The 25,071-nt window shown below is 34.4% G+C and overlaps 1 protein-coding gene across 6 annotated transcripts in view; it reads right to left on the bottom strand.

Annotated features, from left to right (window-relative positions):
• CSMD3 (CUB and Sushi multiple domains 3) overlaps positions 1-25,071 on the bottom strand; it is a 610,641-nt gene that overhangs the window by 315,497 nt on the left and 270,073 nt on the right. For 3 of the 6 annotated variants that reach the window (XM_027645676.1, XM_027645678.1, XM_027645673.1), the window contains 4 exons: positions 24,267-24,344; positions 19,383-19,470; positions 9,510-9,634; positions 3,214-3,335 (listed from right to left, as the gene is read on the bottom strand). In XM_027645676.1, coding sequence (XP_027501477.1) covers positions 3,214-3,335; positions 9,510-9,634; positions 19,383-19,470; positions 24,267-24,344 — 413 coding nt within the window. The remainder of the gene's footprint in view (positions 1-3,213; positions 3,336-9,509; positions 9,635-19,382; positions 19,471-24,266; positions 24,345-25,071) is intronic. The other 3 variants (XM_027645674.1, XM_027645679.1, XM_027645675.1) reach the window with 1 other exon arrangement.

Genomic DNA, 25,071 nt, shown 5'->3' with positions numbered 1-25,071 from the left:
TCAAGATAAGGACAGGGAGATTGCTCACGAATTACTGTCATGGGCAAAACAAACTTGATCTGGGGAAAATTAATTTAATTTCCTGACAATTAAAAATAGAGTAGGAAAGTGACCAACAAGAACAAAACTTAACCCACTATTTTTCCACTCCCCTTCTTCCCAGGTTCAAATTCACTCTTTGTTCCTGACTCTTCTGCCTCCTACTCTTCCCCAGAGTGGCACAGAGGAACAGGGAATGGGAGTTGCAGTCAGTTTGTAACACTTTGTGCTGATCCTTCCACCTCATGCTCTTTCCCTGCTCCAGTTTCAGTTCTCCCACAGGAAATAGTTCTTCACACCCTTCTCCAACGTGAGGTTGCACAGGCTGTAGTTCTTCAAGAACTCTTCTAGTATGGGCCCCCATGGTGTCATGGGTCCTGCCAGAAACCTGCTACCCCAAGGGGTCTCCGTGGGGTCACAGGTTCCTTTAGGCATATCCACCTGCTTTGACATGGTTCTGCACAGGCTGCAGATGGATCTCTGTTCCACCAGGGACCTCTACGAGATGTAGGTACAACCTGCATCAATGGTCCTCTCCACAGGCTGTAGGGGAATCTCTGCTCTGGTGTCTGGAGCACCTCCTTGCACTCCTTCTGCTCTGACCTTGGTGTCTGTGGTCTTGTTTCTCTCAGATGTTCTTACTTGTCTCCTTTAGCTGCTGTTGTGCAGCATTTTTTACACTTTCTTAAATAAGTTACCACAGAGGTGCCACCATCTTGCCTGATTTGCTCTGCTTTGACCTGTAGTGGGTCTGTTTTGGACCTGACTAGGACCATCCCTGTCCGATATGGGGACAACTCCTGATCTCTTCTGAGAGAAGTCACCCCTGCAGCTATCCCTGCTACCAAAACCTTACCCTGTAAAAACTGAAGCACGAGTGCATTGAAATGTTTTTCTGAACCAGTGCAGAGATTCAACCTATGAATTCTGGTTCATCCCCAAATATTAAAACTGGGTGTATACATATACATTGTTATCAGTCAGGTTCTGGAACAGTTTTCATGCTGTGCTCATTTGCTATTTTGCAGGATTTACAGTTTCAGGGGAAAAAATCAATACAAAAAAACTTAAATACATTTTATTTGACCTATTACAGGTACAATCTATGAACAAAGAGAGGGTTTATATTGTTTTCATTAGAATTGGAATTTTTAAACTTGATCTTGTGTTTTGAGAGAAAGGAAAACAACTGCACCTCCCAAGCACAAGTAGATGGCCCTGCTTGAGCAGGGGAGTTCAACTACAGGATCTTCAGAGGTTCCTTCCAACCTTAATCATTCTGTAGCTCTGTGAACCACACCAACAACCAGAACCATTTGTTCAATTAATTTTCTGTAATCAGATTTAAATTCAAAGTTTCTTAAAAGCAGAAACTGCACATTTGTAGGGAAAATAATACTGAGGAATAATGGTTTTGAATACTCCTGCAAAGAATATTTTTGATCAAAACAAAATTAGGAGGTTTTGAAGATAACATTGCATAACCATCTTGTGAACTGGCAGGGACAGAGGAGGAAGACAGCATTAACACATGAATATCTTCATCTGAGTGTAATCCTTAACAATCTCCAAGTCACTAATATCTTAAATCTGCTATCACCTGTGACTTGCCAGTAAATACATACCTGTTTTTCAGCTTAAAGTTTTGTCTCTATCATTGGTAGAATGTCTAAAATCTTTTTTTTTTTTATTATGTAGATATGCTCTTGCTGCATTTAAGAAAGGAAACCATTTTATGCAAAATATGGTAAAAAGAGTCTTAATTTCAGTCAACGGCTCAGTAGAGGTTTTCAGGCCATTTAAAAAACTTGTTTAAAGCGTAATAGCTGTGTTTCATTTCCTCACACAGTATGATATTAAATTCTATCTACTGTCACATTTGAAAAAACTTTCAGAAATTCTAGATGTGCACAGATTTCATCTTACTAATAGTTTTTCATTAAAGAAATAAAAATATGAATGAAATGGATCTTAACTATTATTTTTGAACTTCTTGCCCATCTGTAGAACAAAGATTGCATCATTTTTCTAAGACTCTTGACACATTTTTAATGGCTTAAAAATTGGATAAATTGGATTAGCAGTCCTTGGAATAAGAATTAAACAAACAATCATAGCTCCCCACCCGTCCCCCACCAAAACATGACTATAATTTCCATTATCAAATTATAATTAACTGTTTAAATATCCTTCTATCTTCTACCAAAGTGAAACATAAAGATGGCTTCCACACAGGACTTTGTAAAATTAGAGGGAGAAATACACCAGTGTAGCTAAATCGTTTCTAAATGTAATCAGGTTTTCACGAAGTCCTCTCACGAATTCAGGTGCAAAGAGGTAGGCCTTCTAGGCCTGTCGGATCAGTTAATGGACTGTGATGCAGATGGCAATATAAGGCAGAAATTAGAGGTAGAATATATCCCTGTACCAGCAAACACAGATGTTGATAGTCCTTTATAAAACATTTCTGAGCTGCACAGCTAATTTATGTTTTATTACATCTAAACAAGTCCATTACACTCAGTACAGATAAAATGATACACCTGGAAATAGAATATAACCATTGCTGCCAGGTGCCTAGTTCTTGAAATTAAAGACAACTTGTGTCATAACTTAGCTTTATTGCTCTACTTTGACTCATCTGGCATTATCAAAACTCCTAGTACTTTTGGTTTAAAATGAGGCATAAAGTATATGGGATTTTAACACAGTGGTTCAGACAATGAAATAAACAACTTCAGAACTTTCCCTCATGAAGAGAAAGTTGACTTCAGTGACTTCTTACATAGTCTAAGGCTAAACATGATATAAACAGTTTTATACACAAAACTACTCTTCTGGTTGTAACAAAATATTAGTAGACCCATGACATTGCTTCATACCGTTGAGTAGTTGCTTCTGGGAATTCATTTAGAGAATCACATAAAAACATGATAGCATCTATTTGGCATACAAAAAGCAAAACAATCTTGAGGGAAACAGAGGTTTTAACATCTGTCCATACTTATCTAAGAGCAGACATTTCCTTAAAATATTTGAAATGCACCTAGTACAGCAGCTGGACTGTAGAGATAAATCATATTAGTCAAAAATGTTATGGTCTGCATGTTCTTTTACTTGTCTTTTTTTTTTTTTTTTTTTTTTTTGTAAGCAAAGACAAAATTTTAAACTTACCTTATTGGTATTGATAGCCGTGATGACCCACACACATTGAGCATTACTGTCATACTGAAATGGAAAATTAGGTGATGTGAAAGTGCCTCCAGGTCCCTGAAGATTGGATCCACAAGTTTTGACTGCAAAAAGAAAGTTTATCTTTTAATTCACATAGAAAATATATGTAGCAGATTCATAAACCAGTCTCTAACTTACTCTAATCAAGATGTGAAGAATTAAAATACCATTGACCAAAAATAGAACCACCTCTTACAAAAGAATTGAACATTCATGTTTACTTATTCTGACAGAATAAAATAGACTTTCTCTTGTGTATAAGCTTATAATTTTTAAAAAATGTATTTGCAGTAAAAAGAATAGCTATACTAAGAGAAACTATCCTATTTTTAAAACTTCAAGAAGTAACTTATTCACCTTCAGTAAAGTCTTGAAAGACTAGTTTAGATAGTAGAACAAAAAGATCACTTTTATCACTTTGCTTTTTTGTGCATATGTATTGGTGTATTGCATGTCAGCATTCTTTCTGCTGTGACCACTGTATAACTCAATAAATCCATGGCTGAAGCACTGAAAACTTTAAAGGAAACTTGTAGAAGTTAGACTTACACAAAACAGTGTTAACTATTCCTACAGACTACAGAGGACATTTATTTATAAATCAAAGTCTGTATAGTTATTTACAATAGCATATCTTAAATAAAAACAAACACATTCTTATTTACTGTAGGTTGCACCTTGTGTCACAAATAATACAAAGGATATCCTTTCTGCTTGCAAATGAGACTTTTAAGGTACTAAATTCCTGGTCTGCTGAAGTCAGTAACACTTTTATGGATGGTTCCTTGATATTCAGGTCTTTGCTGAATGTTTTACTGGTTAACTTTACCTGTATGAAGATGTAGAACTGACGAGCAACCTCACTTTATCCCAGTGATATGTCCAGTGATTATTATGATATCACAAAGAAATTGCATAGGTAAAGAATTATTGCTTCCACTGTATTCTGAAAGACCATATTGCTTAATTGAGTAAAAAAAAATCACACTTAGATATGTGAAATTACTCTTGTTGCATTGCACTTTCACAAAGCATGTTTATTTGATCAATACTGAGCAGGGGAAGATTCAGCTACTGCTGGATGAAGGTTTGTTCCTTCCCTCACATTAGCCTCCAGAAAGAATGTCACTTTTGCCACCCAACCTGCACCACTTCTACCCCTCCAAGAAGTTATATTCTGGTGAAAACTCTGTTCAAAGACACACCAGAAGCCTGAAAACAAGGAGAGAATATGGAGGTGAGAGGAAGGTTCCTCAGGGATCCATTGAGAAAATGATGATAAATGCTGGAGGTCTACATGTATACAACTCATGAGGAAGGCCTGACTGAACTGCTGTTGGTTAGTTTGAAGTAGATCAGGTATTCTTGAAGTATACAATAAGGCATTGAAAAGACAAATTAAAAACCTGCCCTTTATATAGAAACATCTATTGAAAGGAGTTGTATAAGTAGAGCAACAAATGTTCACATTTGATTTAGAAAATCCTCTACTTGCGAGGTTAATGAAGCATTGGAGTGCTTGAGTAAGATCTAAGAGCACTTCCCTTGGAAATACATAATGTTAGACAAACACCTTCTGGGAATAAATACAGCTGGAGCAGTAAGGAAATAGAACTGACCAGTTAGGACCACTTTTGTCCCTATTTATCTATGATGCATTACCTGGGTCTATGTGTGTGTGTGCATATACACACATACATGATTAGTCAGCAAGATATTTAAAAGGTCCAGATACACGGCTGCATTAAAAAATGCACTATAGGTAAGTAAATGTATTTGTAAAAGCAAGATCTAAAATTCATAATGTACATTCTGCTTGCTTATACATTTTAATCAGACTGATGTTTACAATCTATTTGAAAATCACTTTAGTCAGTGAAATGAACTGACCAAAACAGCAATACAAAGCAAAAAACTTGTGTTCTAAATTTGCACAAACCTAATTCACATACACAGTATCATTTGATTCTTTTTCTACTAAGGTTCCAAATTACTTTGTAGCATGATTATTAATTGGATGATCATGATAAAGATCACAAATCGTATATCTCAGTTTTCTCAGTTATAAAGAATTATTTTGAAAATAATTTTTCCTTCTACAGATTAGATGAGCTTTTCCAAAATACTGTATTTGTTTCTGACTTGCCAGAAGACTTACAAAAGGCAGCATTCATAAATGTTTCACAGGACAGGGACTAAAAAACAAGTAAGCAGAAAACAGAAGTGGCAGGCGTGAAAATAAGAAGGCTGATGAACTAAATGTGAATAGAAGTACGTGATTCATTTCCTGAAACGTAAATGAGAGGAAGAGATTTATCAACTCACAAATAGTTTCATAAAGTAGATAATTGTCTGCTTATTCAAGCTGACTTTGTAATAACAGCATTGCCCTGTAGGGGAATACTGAATCTCATGGCAGACAAATAAGTAGGGTTTCAATCTTGAACTGTTTAAACTTTCTCTCTTGAATCACAGAGAAGTTGATGTAAAGCAGACATGGTATTACAGCTACATATATTAAGCATTTCTTGGGATACAAAATAACTAACAACTGAAGAAATTTTCATCTTTCAAATGAGAGATTTCAATCATAACTCAATATGTAATGAATGCCTGGGCAAAGATTCTTATGTCATTCCCTTTAACATTTTTTTTTTCTTTTTCAGGAAGGATGGGAAGACATTGTCTGTTCTGCTGTCCTCTAACAGTGGTATGTTACAAGATTTATATGAGGCCAATTAAATTGGGACAAAATTAAGTATCCTCATCAGAATTTTAGGCTTATATGATGCATTGATCTTGAAAATGTCAAGCTAAAGAAACCACAAATTTCTGAGAAGATGAATCAAATTTAAAATTCCAATAAAATGGAGCAATTGAAGAGTTAATTTTCAGCTGCTGCTTATGTTAATCTATTTGTTTGCCAACAGCAAAGTTATTTCCTCATAGCCCTAAATTTTAACTTCATTTCAATATCACTTGTCTGTAAATCAAAATAGGGCAAATACCTTGATTTTTTGCCATATTTCTTTATCAACCAAAACTCGAGAGAAGAAGGTCTAAAAGATGTTGATCATCTACAAGGTTTGCTTGTGTTTTGGAAGTGATGTACCACTTTTCCTTCTCAAAGTCCTACTATATTTTTCCTGTAGAAATGCTTCAAACTTATACCAGGTTCACTTTCATGAATATGATCTTATGCCAGTTCCAGCTGGTATTGCATGATAACTCCTAAAGAGAGTTAATCTTTCATTTTTAGCGGGCTGTTATATTCAGTCACTCATATGCTGTATGAGGACAAGTCCTGAGGATTTATGATGTCAAATCAAATGGATCTAACAGAATTAAAAAGCTCCTGTTCCTAGCCAATTGTAGTATCTCAATGCAACTAATTATGGATATTCACAAGCCACTTTTGAAAAATGTATCATTACTATAGGATTTTTGGTGCGTCCTCAATATAATTTATATAAGTGAATGAAAACAATTGCAAGCTGTACTGTTCAAATAAGAAAAAGCACATGACAAAAAACAGGACTTCAAGTGACATTTTAGAGAATAACAGATAGATGTTATTCTAAAGATGTTGTATCTAAAGAGAGAAGTATCTAATGTACCACCTGTGTCCTCGTTCTCTGCAAAGTTGCATCAATTTACAAGAAAACAATAATTTCTTGCATAAAATAACATTTGTGCATGATTGCCTAATTTGTTTTCCCAAATGGTTTGTACGCAGACATGCAAGTTCAACTAAAAGATGAAAACATATTTTTTCAGACCCTTCATGTTACTATATGATATTTATGCTACTTATACAAAATTCTTTCAAAATGTTTATCATGTGTTCTGTGCATGAAGTGTAAAGAAGACATCATTACTAGTCAGGAAGAAATGTTTATATTCCAGCTTTAGTATATCTAAGAGTGTAATTAAAACACCTTGTTAATGAAAACAACCAAAATTATAGCACACCTAAGGTACTTAAATCAGTATTTTTAATGCAAGTAATGATACTCTAAAGCAGTTCACATTTGCTAAACTATAGAATATCTATACCATCTGTCTGGCTTCAACATGTGGCATTGTATCAATTCCTAATAACTTTTTTAATATTGGTCGTCTGCTTTCTAAGGTGAAATTAGTTCTACGAAGTTAGTGAGTGTAAAGAAGTGAAACGCTGCGGTTTTGGGTTTGAATAACATGTTTCCACCACCTATCAATAATTAATGCTTACTTTATAATTAGACACATTTACTAACATGATTTATAAATTATGATTATAAATTATAAGTTATGATTTATAAAATGATTAGTTCTTAATCATAAGGAAAAGTAGAAAAAATGAACTGAAGAATGTGGTTACTCTTTTATATTTAAGTACTTTAATACCTGCTGCTATTTAGAGTTCAAAACTTACGCAGAAGTGAAAAGCAATGTATTTAATAACCACTTTATCTTGAAGGCCATATTCCCCAAAAGCTACCTTTCAAAACTTACAAGTAGCTGTGCATACATCTCAGTCTTGACACAGTACTGCTGATAACACTTTATTGTCTGTTAGGAGAGATACTTTAAAAAACAGACAGTGTGTGTGCTATTGATAAATTAACTGCTAATTACAGTATGCTTTCCTTTTAAAATGTCTTTTAAATGACAGATTGTTAAATTGTATTCTCAAATGCATAATATGCAGAGGATAGCAAGACTTGGGGGCGTTGTTTGACAGCCGGGTCAATATGAGCCAGTAGTGTACCCAGGTAGTCAAGAAGGCCAATGACATCTTGGCCTGTATCAAGAATAGTTTAGCCAACAGGACTAGGGAGGTGATCAAACCCCTGTACTCGGCATTGGTGAGGCTGCACCTCAAGTGCTGTGTTCAGTTCTGCGCCCCTCACTTTATAAAGGACACTGAGGTGCTGGACCATGTCCAGGGAAGGGCAACAAGGTTCATGAAGGGTCTAGAAAACATGTCTTATGAGAAGATGCTGAGGGAGCTGGGTTTGTGTAGTCTCCAGAAGAGGAGGCTCAGGGCAGACCTCATTGGTCCCTACGACTACCTGAAAGGAGGTTGTAGTGAAGTGGGGACTGGTGTCGTCTGCTCTGCCTGCAGTGAGAGGATCAGAAGAAATGGCCTTAAGCTGAGACAGGGGAGTTGCAGATCAGATATCAGAAAAAAATTTTTCACTACTAGGGTGGACTGGCATTGGAATAGGTTGCCCAGGGACGTGTTGGAGACACCATCCCAGGAGGTGTCTAAGAGGCATCTGGATCTGGCACTGGGTGATATGGTTCAGTGTTTTAGGGGTTACAATGCTAGTTTTGGGTTGACGGTTGGACTTGTTTATCTTAAAGATCTTTTCCAGTCTCAACGATTCTGTGATTCTATTTGTGATACAATTACCATTTATATTACTGTTACTGTGGGATATAAAAGCCACGTATCTTTGGATTGTCATTTTTTCATGGTTATCATACAGTAAGTATATAAATCCTATCATGCAGCCATACCTACATATGATCTTCATGATTTTTTTTTTTTAAGTGAATCAGTTTTGAAATTTAAGTGTTCTTTCTCTTATAAAACACAGAGAATAGGGATTGGAAGAACTTTGAAGAGGTATTTAGTACATTACCACAGCTCAATATGAGTCTGTGTGTGTTTAAACTCTCCTGGATATACGCGTATCTCATATGCTACGGAATACTGCTGCTCACGTACCTAAATTTCTTTAGTTCAGAAAGTTTTGCTAGTGTCCAACTGTAAACCTGCTTTTGCACAATTGTAGCCCATTATATCTTATACTTTCCCTCTTCTTTCACTGGATTCTTTATTCTTCAGATCAAAACAACCCAGTTCTTTTACACTTGTTTATACTGTTATATTTTAGAGAATTTTGATATTTTAAAAATTTCTTCTGTCCCATTTTCACTGGTCCACACTTTTCTTGAGACCTAATTTCCACAGTGGAGAAACTCTGGGGTACTCCTATGGCACAGCTTTAGACACCTAAGGTGGGAGACAGGATCCTTGGTTAATTAGCTGTGTCTGACAACCATCTCCAGTGAGCTATCCACAGACAAAACAGTATAGGTGTGTCCTTCTTTACTAAGACAGTGGGGACATTGGGATTAAAACTTCAGGTACTTACAAAATACTAATTTAATAGGATTGGCTTTCAAACAATAGACAGATGTGAAATAGAAAAATCACCGTAAGGGTAAGAATTCCTCTTTACCTTTACACACGGGTCTATGATCACTCCATGCAGCAAAAACTTCAGCTATCCTCTGACAGGTGATACTTTTGGAACCTTGAAGCACATAATCTTCATCACAGGAGAACTGCACTGTTGCTCCCAAGCTAAAATCAAATAATGACATAAAAAGAAGCATTTTTTTACAAATGGATACCAGTCAATTTTTTCCATTCTTTTAGATATGACAACCCTGACAAACAATACAAACACATAATCCAGTAATTTCTGCTCTCAGTAGTAAAAGGCTGAAGGTTATGCATCAGCCTGACGGTGCACAGCATTCAGCCCTTTCTGGGCTCACTTTGGCATGAGCTGGTTTACCTCTTTTTAACAGTCATTTGGAGGTCAAGTGAAAGAATGGGATAAAGAAGAACTGCAGAGTCCACAAAAAACAGAGGAAGATATAAAAGTGAAAAACTTAAGAAAAAAGAAATATATTTTCTTTAACTAACCACAGACTGATTTAAAGAGGAAATACTGAGCAGAAAGTACACCATTTATGAATTACATTGAACTCACAGCAACCAAACTGTAACTGGCAAAAATTCCAGAGGTCTGAATGATTATAAAGACCGTAGAAGTATGATAATTATTTTTATCACCTCCAAAAGTATAAATAACGCTTACAATATGAAGTCCACTTTACTTGTCCAAATCAGTTTTGATATTAAACTGAAATTTTGTAGTATATGATGTAAGTATACTTGACTCATAAACACAGTGCGATTGGGTAATTTACAAAATCGGTGACATATGTGCCATGTGTCTGAGACCTAATAAGGGCAGTTAGATAAGGAGATGATAAAACACCAGTCTAAGAAAGAAAATAGAAGAGCCAGAGATCGATTTCCATGGTAGATCAACTAAAAAAGACAATAATAAGAGAGCTTGTTAAGGAAATATTAAAATCTGTGTCTGTTAAGTAACTTAAAAGCCTAGTCTAGATTACCATTTTTTAATATTTTGCTGTCATTATCTATCTATGCACTTTTTTTAAAAATGGAAAAACAGTAATTCTTTCAAAATTGTCTAGTAGGAGAGATTCTTCTTTTTTCTGATGACAATATTTTTTTTCTCCACTGACTTTAATCTGTGACATAAAAGAATTCAGTTCAAAATCCATCTTTCTCTTAAAAAAGTTTCATAATTTGAGTACAAGAGGATAGTGTCACCTCCCTCCCTAGGAGGGTGCATGAGATACCTAAGGTGAACATGATGAAGATTCAAAAAGGACATGCAAATTAGTTTTCCCTAGAGCACTTGGCCATGGGTTTGATGAGGTAGCAACTTCATTAAAGTTTGGAGTGTTTTTCATTTTCTTTTTCTTTGACAGAATACCAGGTAATTTGAGGATGGTTTTATAAGACAAAGAGGGGTTCTTGATAGGATAAAATTGATGATATCTATTGCATATCCAGAGGTATTGCAGGAGGACATGTGAGAGTCCTGATCACAGCCTGCTTATATTTTAGAGAACTAAAAACTTGAGAGTGAGAAAATCAGATCATGGAAGCTTTGAGTAGTCTGCCTCTGAACTGTGGGGCGGTATTATTTTAGAGAAAACTGGTAGACTATTTCAAAAACAGTGTGGGAACAAGTGACCACAAATAGTGTGGAAAAATAAGGGCAGTTTGATTTTCTGACTTACATTTGACCCAAACTCTTTACCAGATGAACCCTCCTAAATGTGTGACTGTATCTGCTGTGTAAATCTCAAGAGAACTGAAGCACAATATAGCTATGAAGTTGTTAATTTTTATATTTTATATAGACATACATAAACCAAAAAAAAAAAAATCTAAAGAACAGCATGAAAAATCTCTCACAAATTTCAAAAGCAGAAGATATTCAGCAAAAAAACAATTGTCTGTGGATGCAGCCAAAGTCCAGACTGGGTTCACTTAGTCCAGTATGCTAACACTAAAAGTGATGAAAAGTGAATGCTTAGAGAAAATCTTTAGAATACAGCAAACATTTATAGTTCATCTTCTCATCATTACCATATTTCAATCATTTATGATTAATGAACTTTCTGAACCAGAGCTACTAATTTAGTAATCCCTGGGTGACTAAATTAGACTCTTTGGACGAGCCCCTTGCTAGAGCTAAGACTGACAAGGCACATTAGTATGGAAAAGAGCTTCTGTGGGTATATCAGTCACAAAAGAAAGTTCATATACAATGTGGGTTCATTAATAAATGGATGAGGCAACTTTGTGGTGCTGAAATCCAATATGGAAAAGCCAGAAATACTAAATGTCTCTTCTGCATCAATTTCTACAGCACATGTGCTCCCAGGCATCTCTATGTACCAACATGATTTCTGAAGAAGAGGGACAGCCAATACTGAGGAGCAACAGGTAAAAGAAGATGTCTGTACTCAAAGGCAGGGAGCCAGAGAACTTTCACCAAAGAGTGCTGAAAAATCTGACTGAGTCTGTGCAAGGTTGGTATCATCTATGAAAAATTATGGTGATGAGAAGTTCCTAGTGATTATGGAAAGGTTATCACTATATGAACTTTTAAGAAAGGCAAGGAGAAGCTAGGAACCTTACATCAGTCTTTAGAAAGAACACATACTCTAGGAAAGCACGAACAGGAAATTAAGAACACTTACACAGATTTACCAAAAGATGAACTTGCTTGTCTTCTACGCCAAAATGACAGGCTACACGGACCACTGGTAGAGCTATTAGTGCTCTGTGTAACAGCGCTCAACATCAGCAAGGCTTTTGACAGCACCTCTTACACTAGTGTCTTATGAGAGATGACAAAATATACACTGAATAAATATATATTCAAAATTGGCCTGGCAGCTGTGATCAAAGGGTAGGAATCAATGCCTTCATATTCAGCTGGTGGCCAGTAATAAGCTGAGCATTAGGAAATCAATACGGAGTCTTATGCTGTTTAATATTTACGTCCTCAACTTTGACAGTGAGACAGAATTTATGGATCCATGGATTTATGGATCATACAAAAGCAGAAAAATAGCTGACACACTGAATAGCAGAGCTTCAATCCAGACACCTGACAAAGTTCAGCACTGGACCAACAGAAATCTCATGAAACTCAACAAGTAGAGGTACAAAGTTTTGCAATATTGATCAGTAATGTGTTCTCATCCTGAATAAAATAAACTATATACTTAACTACATTAGAAGTTGTGGCAGCAGATCAAGTGCTGGCAGCAGATCAAGTGAAATTATTACTCAGCTGGTGAGGCTGTGTCTGGAATATTAAACCCAATGTTTGGCCTCCCACTTCAAGACAGAGATTGCTAAGAACTCTAGCATTTGGAGGTTAGTCAGAGACTTAGAGCACGTGACCTACAGTAAAAAACTGAGGCACTTAGCCTTAATTAGTCTAACAAAGGGAAAGCTAAGGTACTATCTAATAGCAGACCTTAACCACTTCCAGAACCATTACAAAGCCAAACTTTTCTAAATGTGGCAAATAATATAAGAGGTACAGTTTAGAAGATTCAGATTTTACTTTGGAAGGAACTTCTTTCAGTAAAGCGGGGCAGAGCTACAACAGCATATTCAGACTCCTGTGTACTCTTCAGTCTTAGGAGTTTTCAGGGTTGGCTAAACAAAGCCACAGATGATCTGATTAGTCCTGCTTTGGGTAGGAGGATGGAGTGGATGCCCTGTGAAGGACCCTTCTAATCATTTTTTTGTGACTCACTTAAATTGTTCAATTTATTTTGAATTCATTCAAAGCTTATGCATATATGATATAATGAGCTAAAGCATTTCAGAGCTCCACAATTGAATGCTTGACTCTCAGTAACTTTATCTGCAAATTTCTCTTTCTAATAGGACAAAAGAGGATTGCCATTAGGTTTGAATTTCATGAAAACCTCCAAATTTTGGATATATTTTTGTTAGAAAAAAAAGTATGAGTAAATATTAATAACGAAGTTATATAAAGTTGTAAAAACTTTAATCTCGTATCTCTTTTAAAGTCTCCATCATCTGCCTCAACCCCTCTTTAAACAACACAAACTGAAAGCAGTAAGAAGGAGTCTAAAATGAAACTATAGAATCTCTGAATGATGAGAAAGAGTAAGCCTAAAATTTTGAACTTCATATGAAGTTTATACTGAATAGTATTCTTTTAACAGTTGGCATTCATGTAACAAACTACCTCATTTTAGGTTCTTTTCCTCCATTATTTGATATATTCTTTAAATTATTATTGAACAAGAATCAATTATTCAAGGAATAAAAACCTCAAACTCAGCTATAGTGATAAATTGTATTATTCTGCACTTTGAACTTACATTTCTTGTGTAAATTTTGTGATGAGTAGGTGAGACAGACTAGAAAAACAAGATGATGCAGTTTGGATTTTTGCACTCATATGCAGGGAATACATCTGAATTTGTACATAGAAGTCCAATATTTTTTCAGTGGAATCAACTGAAAAGTCACATATAAATTCAAGTATAGAAAAACATTCTCCAAGATTCACATGTTTCTGCTGTATTTACCTATACTGCTCATACCTGGAACTGAACAAATTTGAGAGACATCATTTTTAGCCATTAAAAAAAAAAAAGTACAACCAGAAATAACTAAACATTATCTCTCAAAGTCCATCTCTATCAAATAACTAATTTAATATTATGATACATTTCAATGCTAGCATAAAGAAACAATCAGTATGTCAGCACATCTCATGCTGTAAATAGAGTATTGTTAAATTTTCAGTATGTTTGGCTTGAAGTTGCAGAGTCTAGAAGCTCACCTTGCATATCTACAGAGAAGAGTGTGTGATTCAGAGAATATTTAAGGAAAATTAAGTGTGAAACTTCTAGTCAATCTAGGCAATCAATATTTCACTTCAAGGTCATTCTTCCAAAGAATAACTACAAATTAATTTATAATATAAAATGAAAGAAGATATTATCATTATTTATACTGTAAGTCAAGCTATCGACAAAATAAATTGTCTTTAATATAAACTTCATATTCTTCCTTCTCTCAATAGAATATGACCACAACAACCCCCTGCAGCTCTACAGGCTGGGCACAGAGTGGCTGGAGAGCAGCCAGCCTGGGGGTGCCAGTGTGCCCAGGTGGTCAAGAAGGCCAATGGCATCCTGGCCTGCATCAAGAACAGTGTGGCCAGCAGGACCAGGGAAGTGATCCTTCCCCTGTACTCTGCATTGGTGAGGCCACACCTTGAGTATTGTGTTCAGCTCTGGGCCCCTCAGTTCAGGAAGGATATTGAGGTGCTGGAGCAGGTCCAGAGAAGAGCAACAAGGTTGGTGAAGGGACTTGAGCACAAGTCCTATGAGGAGAGGCTGAGGGAGTTGGGGTTGTTTAGTCTGGAGAAGAGAAGGCTTAGAGGTGACCTCATCACTCTCTTCAACTACCTGAAGGGAGGTTATAGCCAGGTGGGAGTTGGTCTCTTCTCCCAGGCAACCAACAATGGGACAAGGGGACACGGGCTCAAGCTCTGCCAGGGGAGGTTTAGGTTAGATGTTAGGAAGAAATTCTTTACAGAGAGGGTTATCAGGCATTGGAACGGCCTACCCAGAGAGGTGGTGGATTCACCATCCCTGGAGGTTTTTAAAAAGAGATTGGATGTGGTCCTTAGTGCCATGATATAGTAATTGGAGTTGGATCAGGGGTTGGACTTGATGATCTTGGAGGTCTTTTCCAACCCAATCTATTCTATGATTCTATGATTCTATGATTCTATGTATTTTAAAGACTACACTAGCATATTTGTGGCTGTCCAAGAGCATTTACTGTTTTGTCGTGATCCAAGTTTGATCGGAATCTCAACTTTAAATACCAGTTGTATCACACTACAGAGGTAGAGGAATAGAGATGGGCTAATTCATTCATTTCACAAAGACAGAACTTTGGGATGGCAGTGGAGGAACATGTTTGCTTCTAGTGGAATAAACATATCCAGATTGAATTATGTTTGCACAGGTGTTTTATTATGAGGCAAAGAAAAAAACCCTTCAAAACTCAAAAACTAAAAAAAGCAACAATATCACATGAAAACTTTTTCTCTTTATCTATTATGTCTTTCTTATATTTTCCATAGCGGCATTGGTTCTAAAATTGGACATGTGTGAAAAAGATGTGTATTTTACTGTATGACAGGTAAAGTAAATTAGGAAACTCTAGCATAATACTTAGTAGTACATCTAAAATTTTAACAAACTTACAGGAAAGGGAAGTTTTCTTTCTGAGGTAAAATGTTTTTCTTTTACAGGAAATGAGTACGTCTTTTTGACTTTATTCCAACCTGTAAAATCTGTTATGCTCAAATGGGTATCTAGCATCAGAAACAAAGTCTTTACAACTTCAAAATGTAGCAATGGGGAATTTTCACATTAGATATTTTCATTTGAATTTTCATATTAGAAAAAAATATCCAAAAGGTAGCTCCAGGTCCCAGAGAATGTCATGAAATGCTGATATTTGTCTTAGAGCTTGCATTGCAGATTTTCTAAGTCTGTATAAGAACCATGTAAGAACAAATGAATGTGCTGAGAGTAGGTAGTGTTTATAATCAGAACAGGAGTGAAATTGCAATAAAATGCTTCCAAACTTGCACCTTCACTTTGAAGAAAGCTAAAGAGAAGTGAAAAGAACATGATCTTCTCTAAAATAGATTAAATTGTACCAAAATTAGATTTTGATTGATCTTAATAAAGATAGAACTAAACCCTTCTTCAAAATACTGTGTTTTAAAATGAAGGTATTGTAATTGGAATTTTCTCTTTCAGAAGGGAAAAGAAGAAAGATGAGTTAAAGTAAAACTATTTCCTTCATTACAGAGAGAGGGACTTCAAGAAGGGAAAGGTGAAAGCATGCTATTTTTCCCTCTGTCAGATACAAGACAACGTGGAAAAGATTTTCTATAGTACTGGATGTTTTTAAACAAATGTAAATGTATTATTTATTTATTTTAAAGAATTCGTAACATTCTTACTTTGGAAGCTTATGAAGCTATTGAGCAACCATTATGATAGTGGCAAGAATTGAAACCATGTTAACTTAAAAAGGAATTTTAATGAGTGCTGAAAATTTTTAGTCTGCTCTTGTTCCCCGTAAGATCTTTTTCCAATGCATGAAGTGTTCAACATGAAATAAATGTGCATATTTTATTAACATGCACCAATACTGTTCTTTACAAGTACGAATCTCAACATTCACATTCATAAGATACTTAACAAGCCTTAGATAGAAAACCACTTTATTTATCCCTAACATATTAAGAGGAATACAACCCAAAGAGTAATTGCTACCTTTTTCAAAGCCTGTCAACAAAGTGGGTAGAAATTGTGCATGTATATGTATATTTCTTCTCACTATTTCCAAATACAATGTTTTTTTGTTATAAAGAGAGGCTACCACAAAATAGTGGATAAAAATCTTTTCAAAGGAAACTAGTCTTTTTTGGGTTGTTTCTGAGAGCTACACTCAGAATACATCTTCCTGAATCTGGCAGGTTTGGTGCTGTGACCACTTCTCTGGGAGCCTCTTCCAGTGCAGAGCCACCCTCTGAGTGAAAAATCTTTTTCTGATATCCAACCTAAGCCTCCCCTGACAAAAAACTTAGGCCATTCCTTCTGGTCCTGTCACTGGTCACTACAGAGAAGAGATCAGTGCCTGCCCCTCCTCTTCCCCTCATGAGGAAGTTGCAACTCCAATGAGGTCTCCCCTCAGTCTCCTCTTCTCCAGGCTGAACAGACCAAGTGACCTCAGCCACTCCTCATATGGCTTCCCCTGAAGGCCCTTCCCCATCCTTGTGGCCCTCCTTTGGATGCTCTCTGATAGCCTAATGCCTTTTATATACTCATGGCCAGTCTTCGTGAACAAAGATTTGGGAAAGGTCTTTACCCTTCGAGCCTGCGCAGTGGATTTTTTAGGTGAGACACAGCGTGTGCTAAACTGAGCCCACCCTTTAATCCTAAGGTTCATCTGCCGGGGCCGAGCGAGCTCGGACAGTGGCAGTGATATCCTCAGGACGTAGGTTTGTTTAGAGTGACGTTCTCTTAGATGGATGGCCTTACAGGGCTGACAAGGTCCATCTGCCCGGAGGAGTTCCCTGACTGGGAATCGAACCCTGGCCGCGGCGGTGAGAGCGCCGCATCCTGACCACTAGATCACCAGGGGTCCTCCTTTTATATACTGAGGTGCCCAAAACTCCACACAGTTACTCAAGATGAGGCCACAATGCAGAGCAGAGCGGGACAATAATCATCATATCTTCTTCAAGGTACTGCCCCTCACATAGAATAATCTTGGCAAGTAGGTCTTTCAGTGACCACATGCAGAGATAACACTAGAAAAGGATGGGAATCTTCTCCATCAAAGGCTTTCATTCTCAAGGAGTATTTTTGAAGTTAAAATATAAAACACCGACCTATGTAATGATTCTAGAGAGCATGGTAGTTAAACACAGTGAATTTATTTTTATTTCTCTGAAAATATTGACAATTTGTTTGCCAGCTGACATCAGAAATGACATTTTTATAAAATCAGTTATAAAGCTTTCTCTGATGCACATTAAACTTTTTCTTTTCTCAAAACTAGAGAAATAGGAAGACTATAATAACTGAAATTATAATGATTGACTGCTAGCTAGCACATTTACTTGGATGTCATTTTCAATTTAATGTTTTGCTTGATTACGAGGAGAAAAAACAAAAAACACACAGAAGAAGGTACAAGAAATTGCATAAAAGAATGAAGTATCCTAGTTTCTTATATCTTTGTACATCTCCCCAGATTACTCTAACAGTTATTATCTTCAAATGCTTAGAAGTGTTCTATGTGATATGTAAAATACAAAATATGTAATAACAAACCTAAATGTAATAAAAACAATTAATTTAAAAGTTATCAATCTTCCTTTTAATATTTTTTTCCTTTTATTTTTCCTCAATTAGGTGTTTCAAAGAGATTTGTAAACATAATGATAATGTGAAATTAGCATATGATGTGAAACTAGAACATAGATTTATTCTTTTTATACAGTCTAAATTGTCTATATATAAAATATAAAATAATATGAATGTTACCGCTTTTAAAAAAAATGTTCAACAATTGAAAGGATAGCAAGTGAGAAACTCAGAAAAGAGATTGAAATTCAAAACATTTTCAAAAAGTGATTATGTATGTGTCTCTCTACTCAACCACTGCTGATACTGAAATTAGGAGTCATATGTGTTCACTGAGAAAAAGACAGTAGAATGTTTTGAAAGAGTATGAAAAACCTTTTTTCCTTACAAGATAAGGAATTTGAAAGATAGCTGAGAATAGAGAAGAATATTTAAAAATTAATGAAAAATATAGTCTGCATTAAAGATGCTAAGCCACTACTAGAAATGCATCTACATGTATCAAAGCTCTGGGTTCCTCAAAAACATACTGTAGAAAATGCAGTATTCTCTATTATAGTCCAAAGAATAGTTCTATAATATCTGAAATTTCTTTGCTGAGGTTTTATTTTTCTATTTGTATTGCATTCAGTTTTGCTTTGTCCTTCACAAAAACCTCCAGTACCACATGTATGCTCAATATTTGTAAATCTAATACAGTATTTACAGAGAAAATTACTTCAACTTACCTTCAATCCAATTTTTGCCAGATTATCAGAGATATATGCTCTCTTAAAAGTAGGAATTATATTTCTTTGCATACTAAGTAGAGGCTATATTGCATGACATAACTTTATACAGAACTTCAGATTACTTTTTACTGAGAAGGTCAGTTTTGAAAGAGTACTCAACAACAGTAATACATTTTTAGCAGATACATTTTCCAAGTTCAGTATTAGAGAAATGATACAATGGTAGGATTTATATTTTACCTAAAATCTGAGCCTATCCGTTTTCCATTTTCTGGTTCTCCAGGATCTGGACACAAATTGGACGCCTGTTTAATACCTCCCTCATTTACTGAAAAAAAAACAAAAACAAAAACAAAATAAAATAAACAAAAAAAGAGATAAAATAATATAGTTTTTACAAAATACAGAGTTAAGCAATTAAAATTGACAAACATGAAAAAGTATATTCTTTCCATTCTAGGTCTTTTAAAACAGATTTTCTACAGAATATGATCACCAATATAAACTCTAGTTTCAATACATAAGTTTCTCCTCCCTATAAGAAGCAAAGCATGTATTTTCTGATTTTTTTTCCGAAAAACCCACACTTTTTAATAAGATGTAATAATTAGCTATTTTTTTGTTTGTAATATTATTGAATCCATATAGAAACATGTTGTTATTTCATTCGAAACATTAACATTTAAAGGAGTGTTCATCAGGTTTAGGGATCTAAGATTTTATTCTGAATATACACTAATAAATGTCATCTCCACTAAGAGCTGACCTTTTCTCCTTGAATTTTAATAAAACTTGAATGTATAAGCTCCTGTTGAGAGAATTGTCCTTAATCAGGAATGAAAATGTATATATTCCCAAAATATGGTGATCTGAAGGTAAACTCAAAAGGCCAGTTTGATTTGCATACATTTATCTTACAATAAACTAAAACGGATTTTCAGATATAAACTTCCTGTGAACCATTCTGTGTGTTTTTCTGAAAATTCGTATGTAGCAACCTAACCCTCAGCATATCCCTCAACATATTCAACTACCTCTTCACTTACTTTTTTTTCTTTGAATTATATACTTTCTTGTAATTTTTACAGCTTAAAAAGTATATCTTATAAAAATAATTTTAGGTCAAAATAATTCTACTAACTTTTGCACTTAATTTTTCAAGTTCATTGAACCCAGAAGTAGCGGAGTTCAAAAAAGCCAAAAAGTTAGCAAAGGAAGTTAGTCTGCTATTACTTGGTAAACTCATAGCCTTATAGAAGAATATTAAAAAAAAAAATAATACAAATTTACATGAAGCCAAGAGATTTATATTAGGCAGAAAGATCTTAACATTTATTCATTTTTATTACTGAACTAGATCAATGGATTTGCAGTATTAGATTTTTATTTTTCTTTAAGGAAATAGTTTGCATATAATTAGGGCAACCACATTACATTGTAAATAGAATGCACATGAATAGAAAAATATATATTCTAACTATATTTCTAAAGGGTGTTCATTAAATTTCAGCTTTTAATGAAGAAGAAAATAATTCAGAATACTTGGGTGTTTTCCCTTCCTTGAGATTTTTCTTACACACACAGAGAGAGGAAAAAATTGGTTTAGTAACCCTGAGAAAGCCAAAGGCCAAATGCAAATGTTGTAGAGGCTTAAAAAGAAAACATCTCACATTAGCACGCTGCTCAAAAAACCTATCAAGCTCAGCCCTTATCAGCTGGATCCATAGTATTCACCCTCCTCTGTCCCAAAATACCTGTAAGCTGTTCAAGGTTGCTCTAGTAGCAAACCAAGACAATCTCTATTCATCTGCATCTCTATGTTCAGGGGACTTTGGGGACAGGACAACTTTTCCTCCTGGTTCGGGGTTTCAGGTTTCAGTCTTCTCCTCCCCCAATACTTGTACATGTGATGAAAGTATATTAGCTACAGAAACCCAAGTTCATGCTAATATTGGAGTATATATATATCTATATCTATCTATCTATCTATCGGACAACTACAATTGAAAAAACTGCATTTCACAAGGCCATCTTGTTGGATAAGCATTTAGAATTAACTAAATATCTTTGGAAATATCTGGGTGGTTCATTATGAGGCATGAGAAATCCAGAATCATCATAAGTAGTCAGAATATACAGAGAAGACATTTCTGACATTAAATATATATTAAAACTATAGTTAGGAAATTATTCATGATGCCTGATAATAATATTATACAAATTACAATGCTGCCATTTGGCCATGCATCATATAACAATGCACACAGAAGAAATTCTTTACTATAAAAAATAAAGTAAAACTATTATTTAAACAGATTTATTTCTATTTATTATAATTCATGTTTTCATATTTCAAATAAATATTTTATATTTGGACATTATATTTCCCCATACACAGGTGCTAGAGGAAATATTAATATAAAAAAGAATATTCTACTGGATTTCAAGGTATTATTATACACTATTATACACTATTATACACTTCAACTTCTATAGAAAATGGAAGTTTGAAAATCTTATTGCTTTTTTATATCTTCTGTAAAAATTTTCATTCCTAGAAATAATCTACAAAATAGATTTTTAAATTATAAGATATGGATTTGTCATTATTCATAAATAAAAATATAAAGGTTTATGTTAAAGAAAATCAATAAAATAATTAAATTCTAAAAAGAAGACATATAGTACAGTAAAAATACAGAAGAAAATGAATAGGTAGAAGTCATTAAACAAATTTCTGATTTGATCCCAATTCTAAAATGCATTTACACAATTTTAAAACCAATCTGATTTCTGTTAAGTACTTAGTAAAAAATAACTGCACATTTTAGGATTTTTGTATTGATGTTACTTTTACAGACATAATGCTTGATTTTTCAGTCTACAGCTCCATGTAATTCCACAGATATCTGTTTTACACCCCAGATGCTCATATGACAGCAAGCAAAGAAAGGGTTTCCTGTAGTAAATTAAAGGCATCTTGGGAAAGTACTCATTGGTGTCAATGGTCAAGAAACTGGGAGCAAGACATTCCAGAGTACTAATCCTGGTTGATTAGTTCCCCAATTAATTCATTTGGTAATGCCAACACTTCTAAAATTAGGTTGATGTATACTTGTTTCAAAGTGTATCATCATATCGAATACCACCATTCTGGCTTTCCTCTGTGCAAATCACCTATGCATTAGTATTGAATGTTATATAACATTGAAAAAAAAGATGTAAAATAATGAAAGGACATACAGATGAGAATGCTGTATGAAAATTTCTAAAGACATTGCTAATATAAGGTATAATGTAAAATAGGTCACTTATCCTTATCTTATTACCACTAACATTTGAATGATGTACGTTGTTTTTTTTAAAGGACCTTATCTGTCATTGTAATGCAAGTACAGACTCAGTTGAGACCACACTGCAAAAATTGTCTAGTCAACAGCCAAATACATAACTGTCTTATGAAATACTGTTCTTCAATTCCTCAGCTACCAAAGTGACTAGCTAACTAAATGCTAGATTATGATATAAAATCTTAGGTATCTATTTATGACAAGGTTATGATGACTAAAGATATCAATTACCAAGATTTTCACCTTCACTTATTATTGACACATATAAGTAATCTATTCTGCATAATCACTAAAAAAGATAAAGAAGTTTTCAGTTTTACATAGAATATCATAACTATGAAATTATATAAAGACCTTCAAAAATATATTGACAAATTTCATCACTAATTTCATAATAATCAACTTTGGATATCAAAAGTTTCTCGTAATTCATTATAAATATGGAATTTCTATTAAAGTTTATTTAGAAGAAAATGTAAGGATTAGTGCAAAATACATGCATAGAGAAACAGTCTCTTTTATCATCCATTGTATTATTATAATTTTTAACTATAAAAACGCAGATGAGCCACCAGACAGAGACCTCAGTGATGTACTTTATAAACACTACTGTAAGTATCTTACTGTTATTTCATATTGTAAAATCACTCTACTTTCCATTCGCCCAGTACTCATAAAAAGAATATTTTTTTTAAAATATGTCCACACAATTTTTTTTAAATAAACCAGAAATGCTTTACAGAACTATTTAGGTGATGCAGTTTACAGAGAAGTTGAATATGGCAATACGTTACATTACAAAACTGAGTAGAAGTGTGTTTTGCTTTGTTTTTCTGACTTGGTAAATGTTAAAGGGTCTTGCTGCTTGAAGACATCTTTCTATAAAAAAAGAAATCGTATCTAATACATTGACAATTTAACACCAAAAATTAGAACCTATGCTAATGTGTCCTGCTAAATTCTGGAAACTGAATCCATCACTGACAGTGTTTAACAAAAAATTAGTGCAAACATGTCCAACCTAAGGTGCTTCATAAACAAGTTCTTTCACTCCTGTGAAGAATAATGAAATGTAGTATAATCAGACATAGGTTAACATTGTCCATTTTATTTACTTCTAATATTTAAAATGTGGTTCTATTCCAAAAAGAAACTCTATAAAAATGGCACATTCTTTTACAACAGTATCCTTTAAATGTATTTAGTGATACACCTATTTAATTTGTGCTAGAAAGTCACCTGATTCAGTTTTTAATTTTGCTAATTAAAATTGAAGGTACTAAGCATCTCCAGAATTTTTAAAATTTTGGTTAGTTAATCTGTCAAAAATGTCAAACTTAATGACTTTTAAAAAAAAAAAAAAAAATTCAAAGAGTGACCTCATATGTGTCTCTTGAAAAAATATGTGGTTGTGCATTTGTAAATGAGGATAGGTTTTGGTTTGCACAGCCTTCTGATGCTAATGTTCAATTAAAATAACAGATCTGTTCATAGGAGCTAAGTTTACAGCTGACACCTAGTAGGCTGAATATTTGTTTCCTTGTAAATATTGTAAATTTAGTTTGAAATGACTGACAAAATAACATGTCCTTCTACAATGCCAGATTTATAGAAAGACTGCCTTTAGAGTAGAACCATATTTAAAAATTCACCATGCAGACTGGAGAAACCAGTTCTATTAGAAATACATAAATAATTTTGAAAACACACAAACAACACAGCACAAACTTCACTCTTGCACTAGAAAAAAGTAACAAAAAAGGAGTACACTCACAGATAGAAAACTTGTTGCTGTTGTCTTTCCCTGGAAACAATTTAAATCCTCTAGATTTAAAATCTATGGCCTTTTTCACTAGTTAAAAAAAAAACAAACAAAAAACAAAAACATGTATCAGGTAATACAGTCTAAAATATTTCATTTCATTTGACAAATTTTATCATGGAAGTATACGCAAATTAGAGTACTGACTACCTAACAAGTTCAGATTGTGTACTTTTGGTGGGAAACAATTTACAAAAATAAATATTGAGACCAATTTGTATACTTGACAAAGGAAAGAAATGAGATTCGTAACTTATTTTTCTCCTCCATAATAAGAAAAAAAAAAAGTATGGCCAAAAGTGTTTATTTCCATGGACCATATAATTGTGTAAAACATTGCCACACATTTATGGAACCTGGAAAATGAAAACAATTATAATACGTTTGCTCTAAACCAGCAGTTTCTTCTGTGTTGAGAAAATGTAGTTACTTATCCCCTACCTTCTCCACTAAAAAAAAAAAAGAAAGAAAAAAGATATTTGAATACAAAAAATAGAATACAGTCTATTGTTGATTCTGCAGCTGGTCTTCTTTCTACCTTAAAAATTGTTGTTTTGAAAGTGTGATATCGAAGGTAGCTGGCTCCCTCCTCTCCCCCTAGCCCACAGCTCATCTGTTTCTGTAAAAGTTGTTATTTTTGTCTGGCTTTATGATAAAGATAGTTAATCCAGGCAAACCTTGTGGCCTCAATATACCTTTGAAAGAAAACAACCACTAAAAAGAGAGTAAACCCAAAACTTATCATATATCAGCAATG

This window comes from Corapipo altera, unplaced genomic scaffold (assembly GCF_003945725.1).
Source record: "Corapipo altera isolate COAL_440 unplaced genomic scaffold, ASM394572v1 51, whole genome shotgun sequence".
Classification (NCBI taxonomy): Eukaryota; Metazoa; Chordata; class Aves; order Passeriformes; family Pipridae; genus Corapipo; species Corapipo altera.
This window is presented reverse-complemented; position numbering and strand designations above follow the sequence as displayed.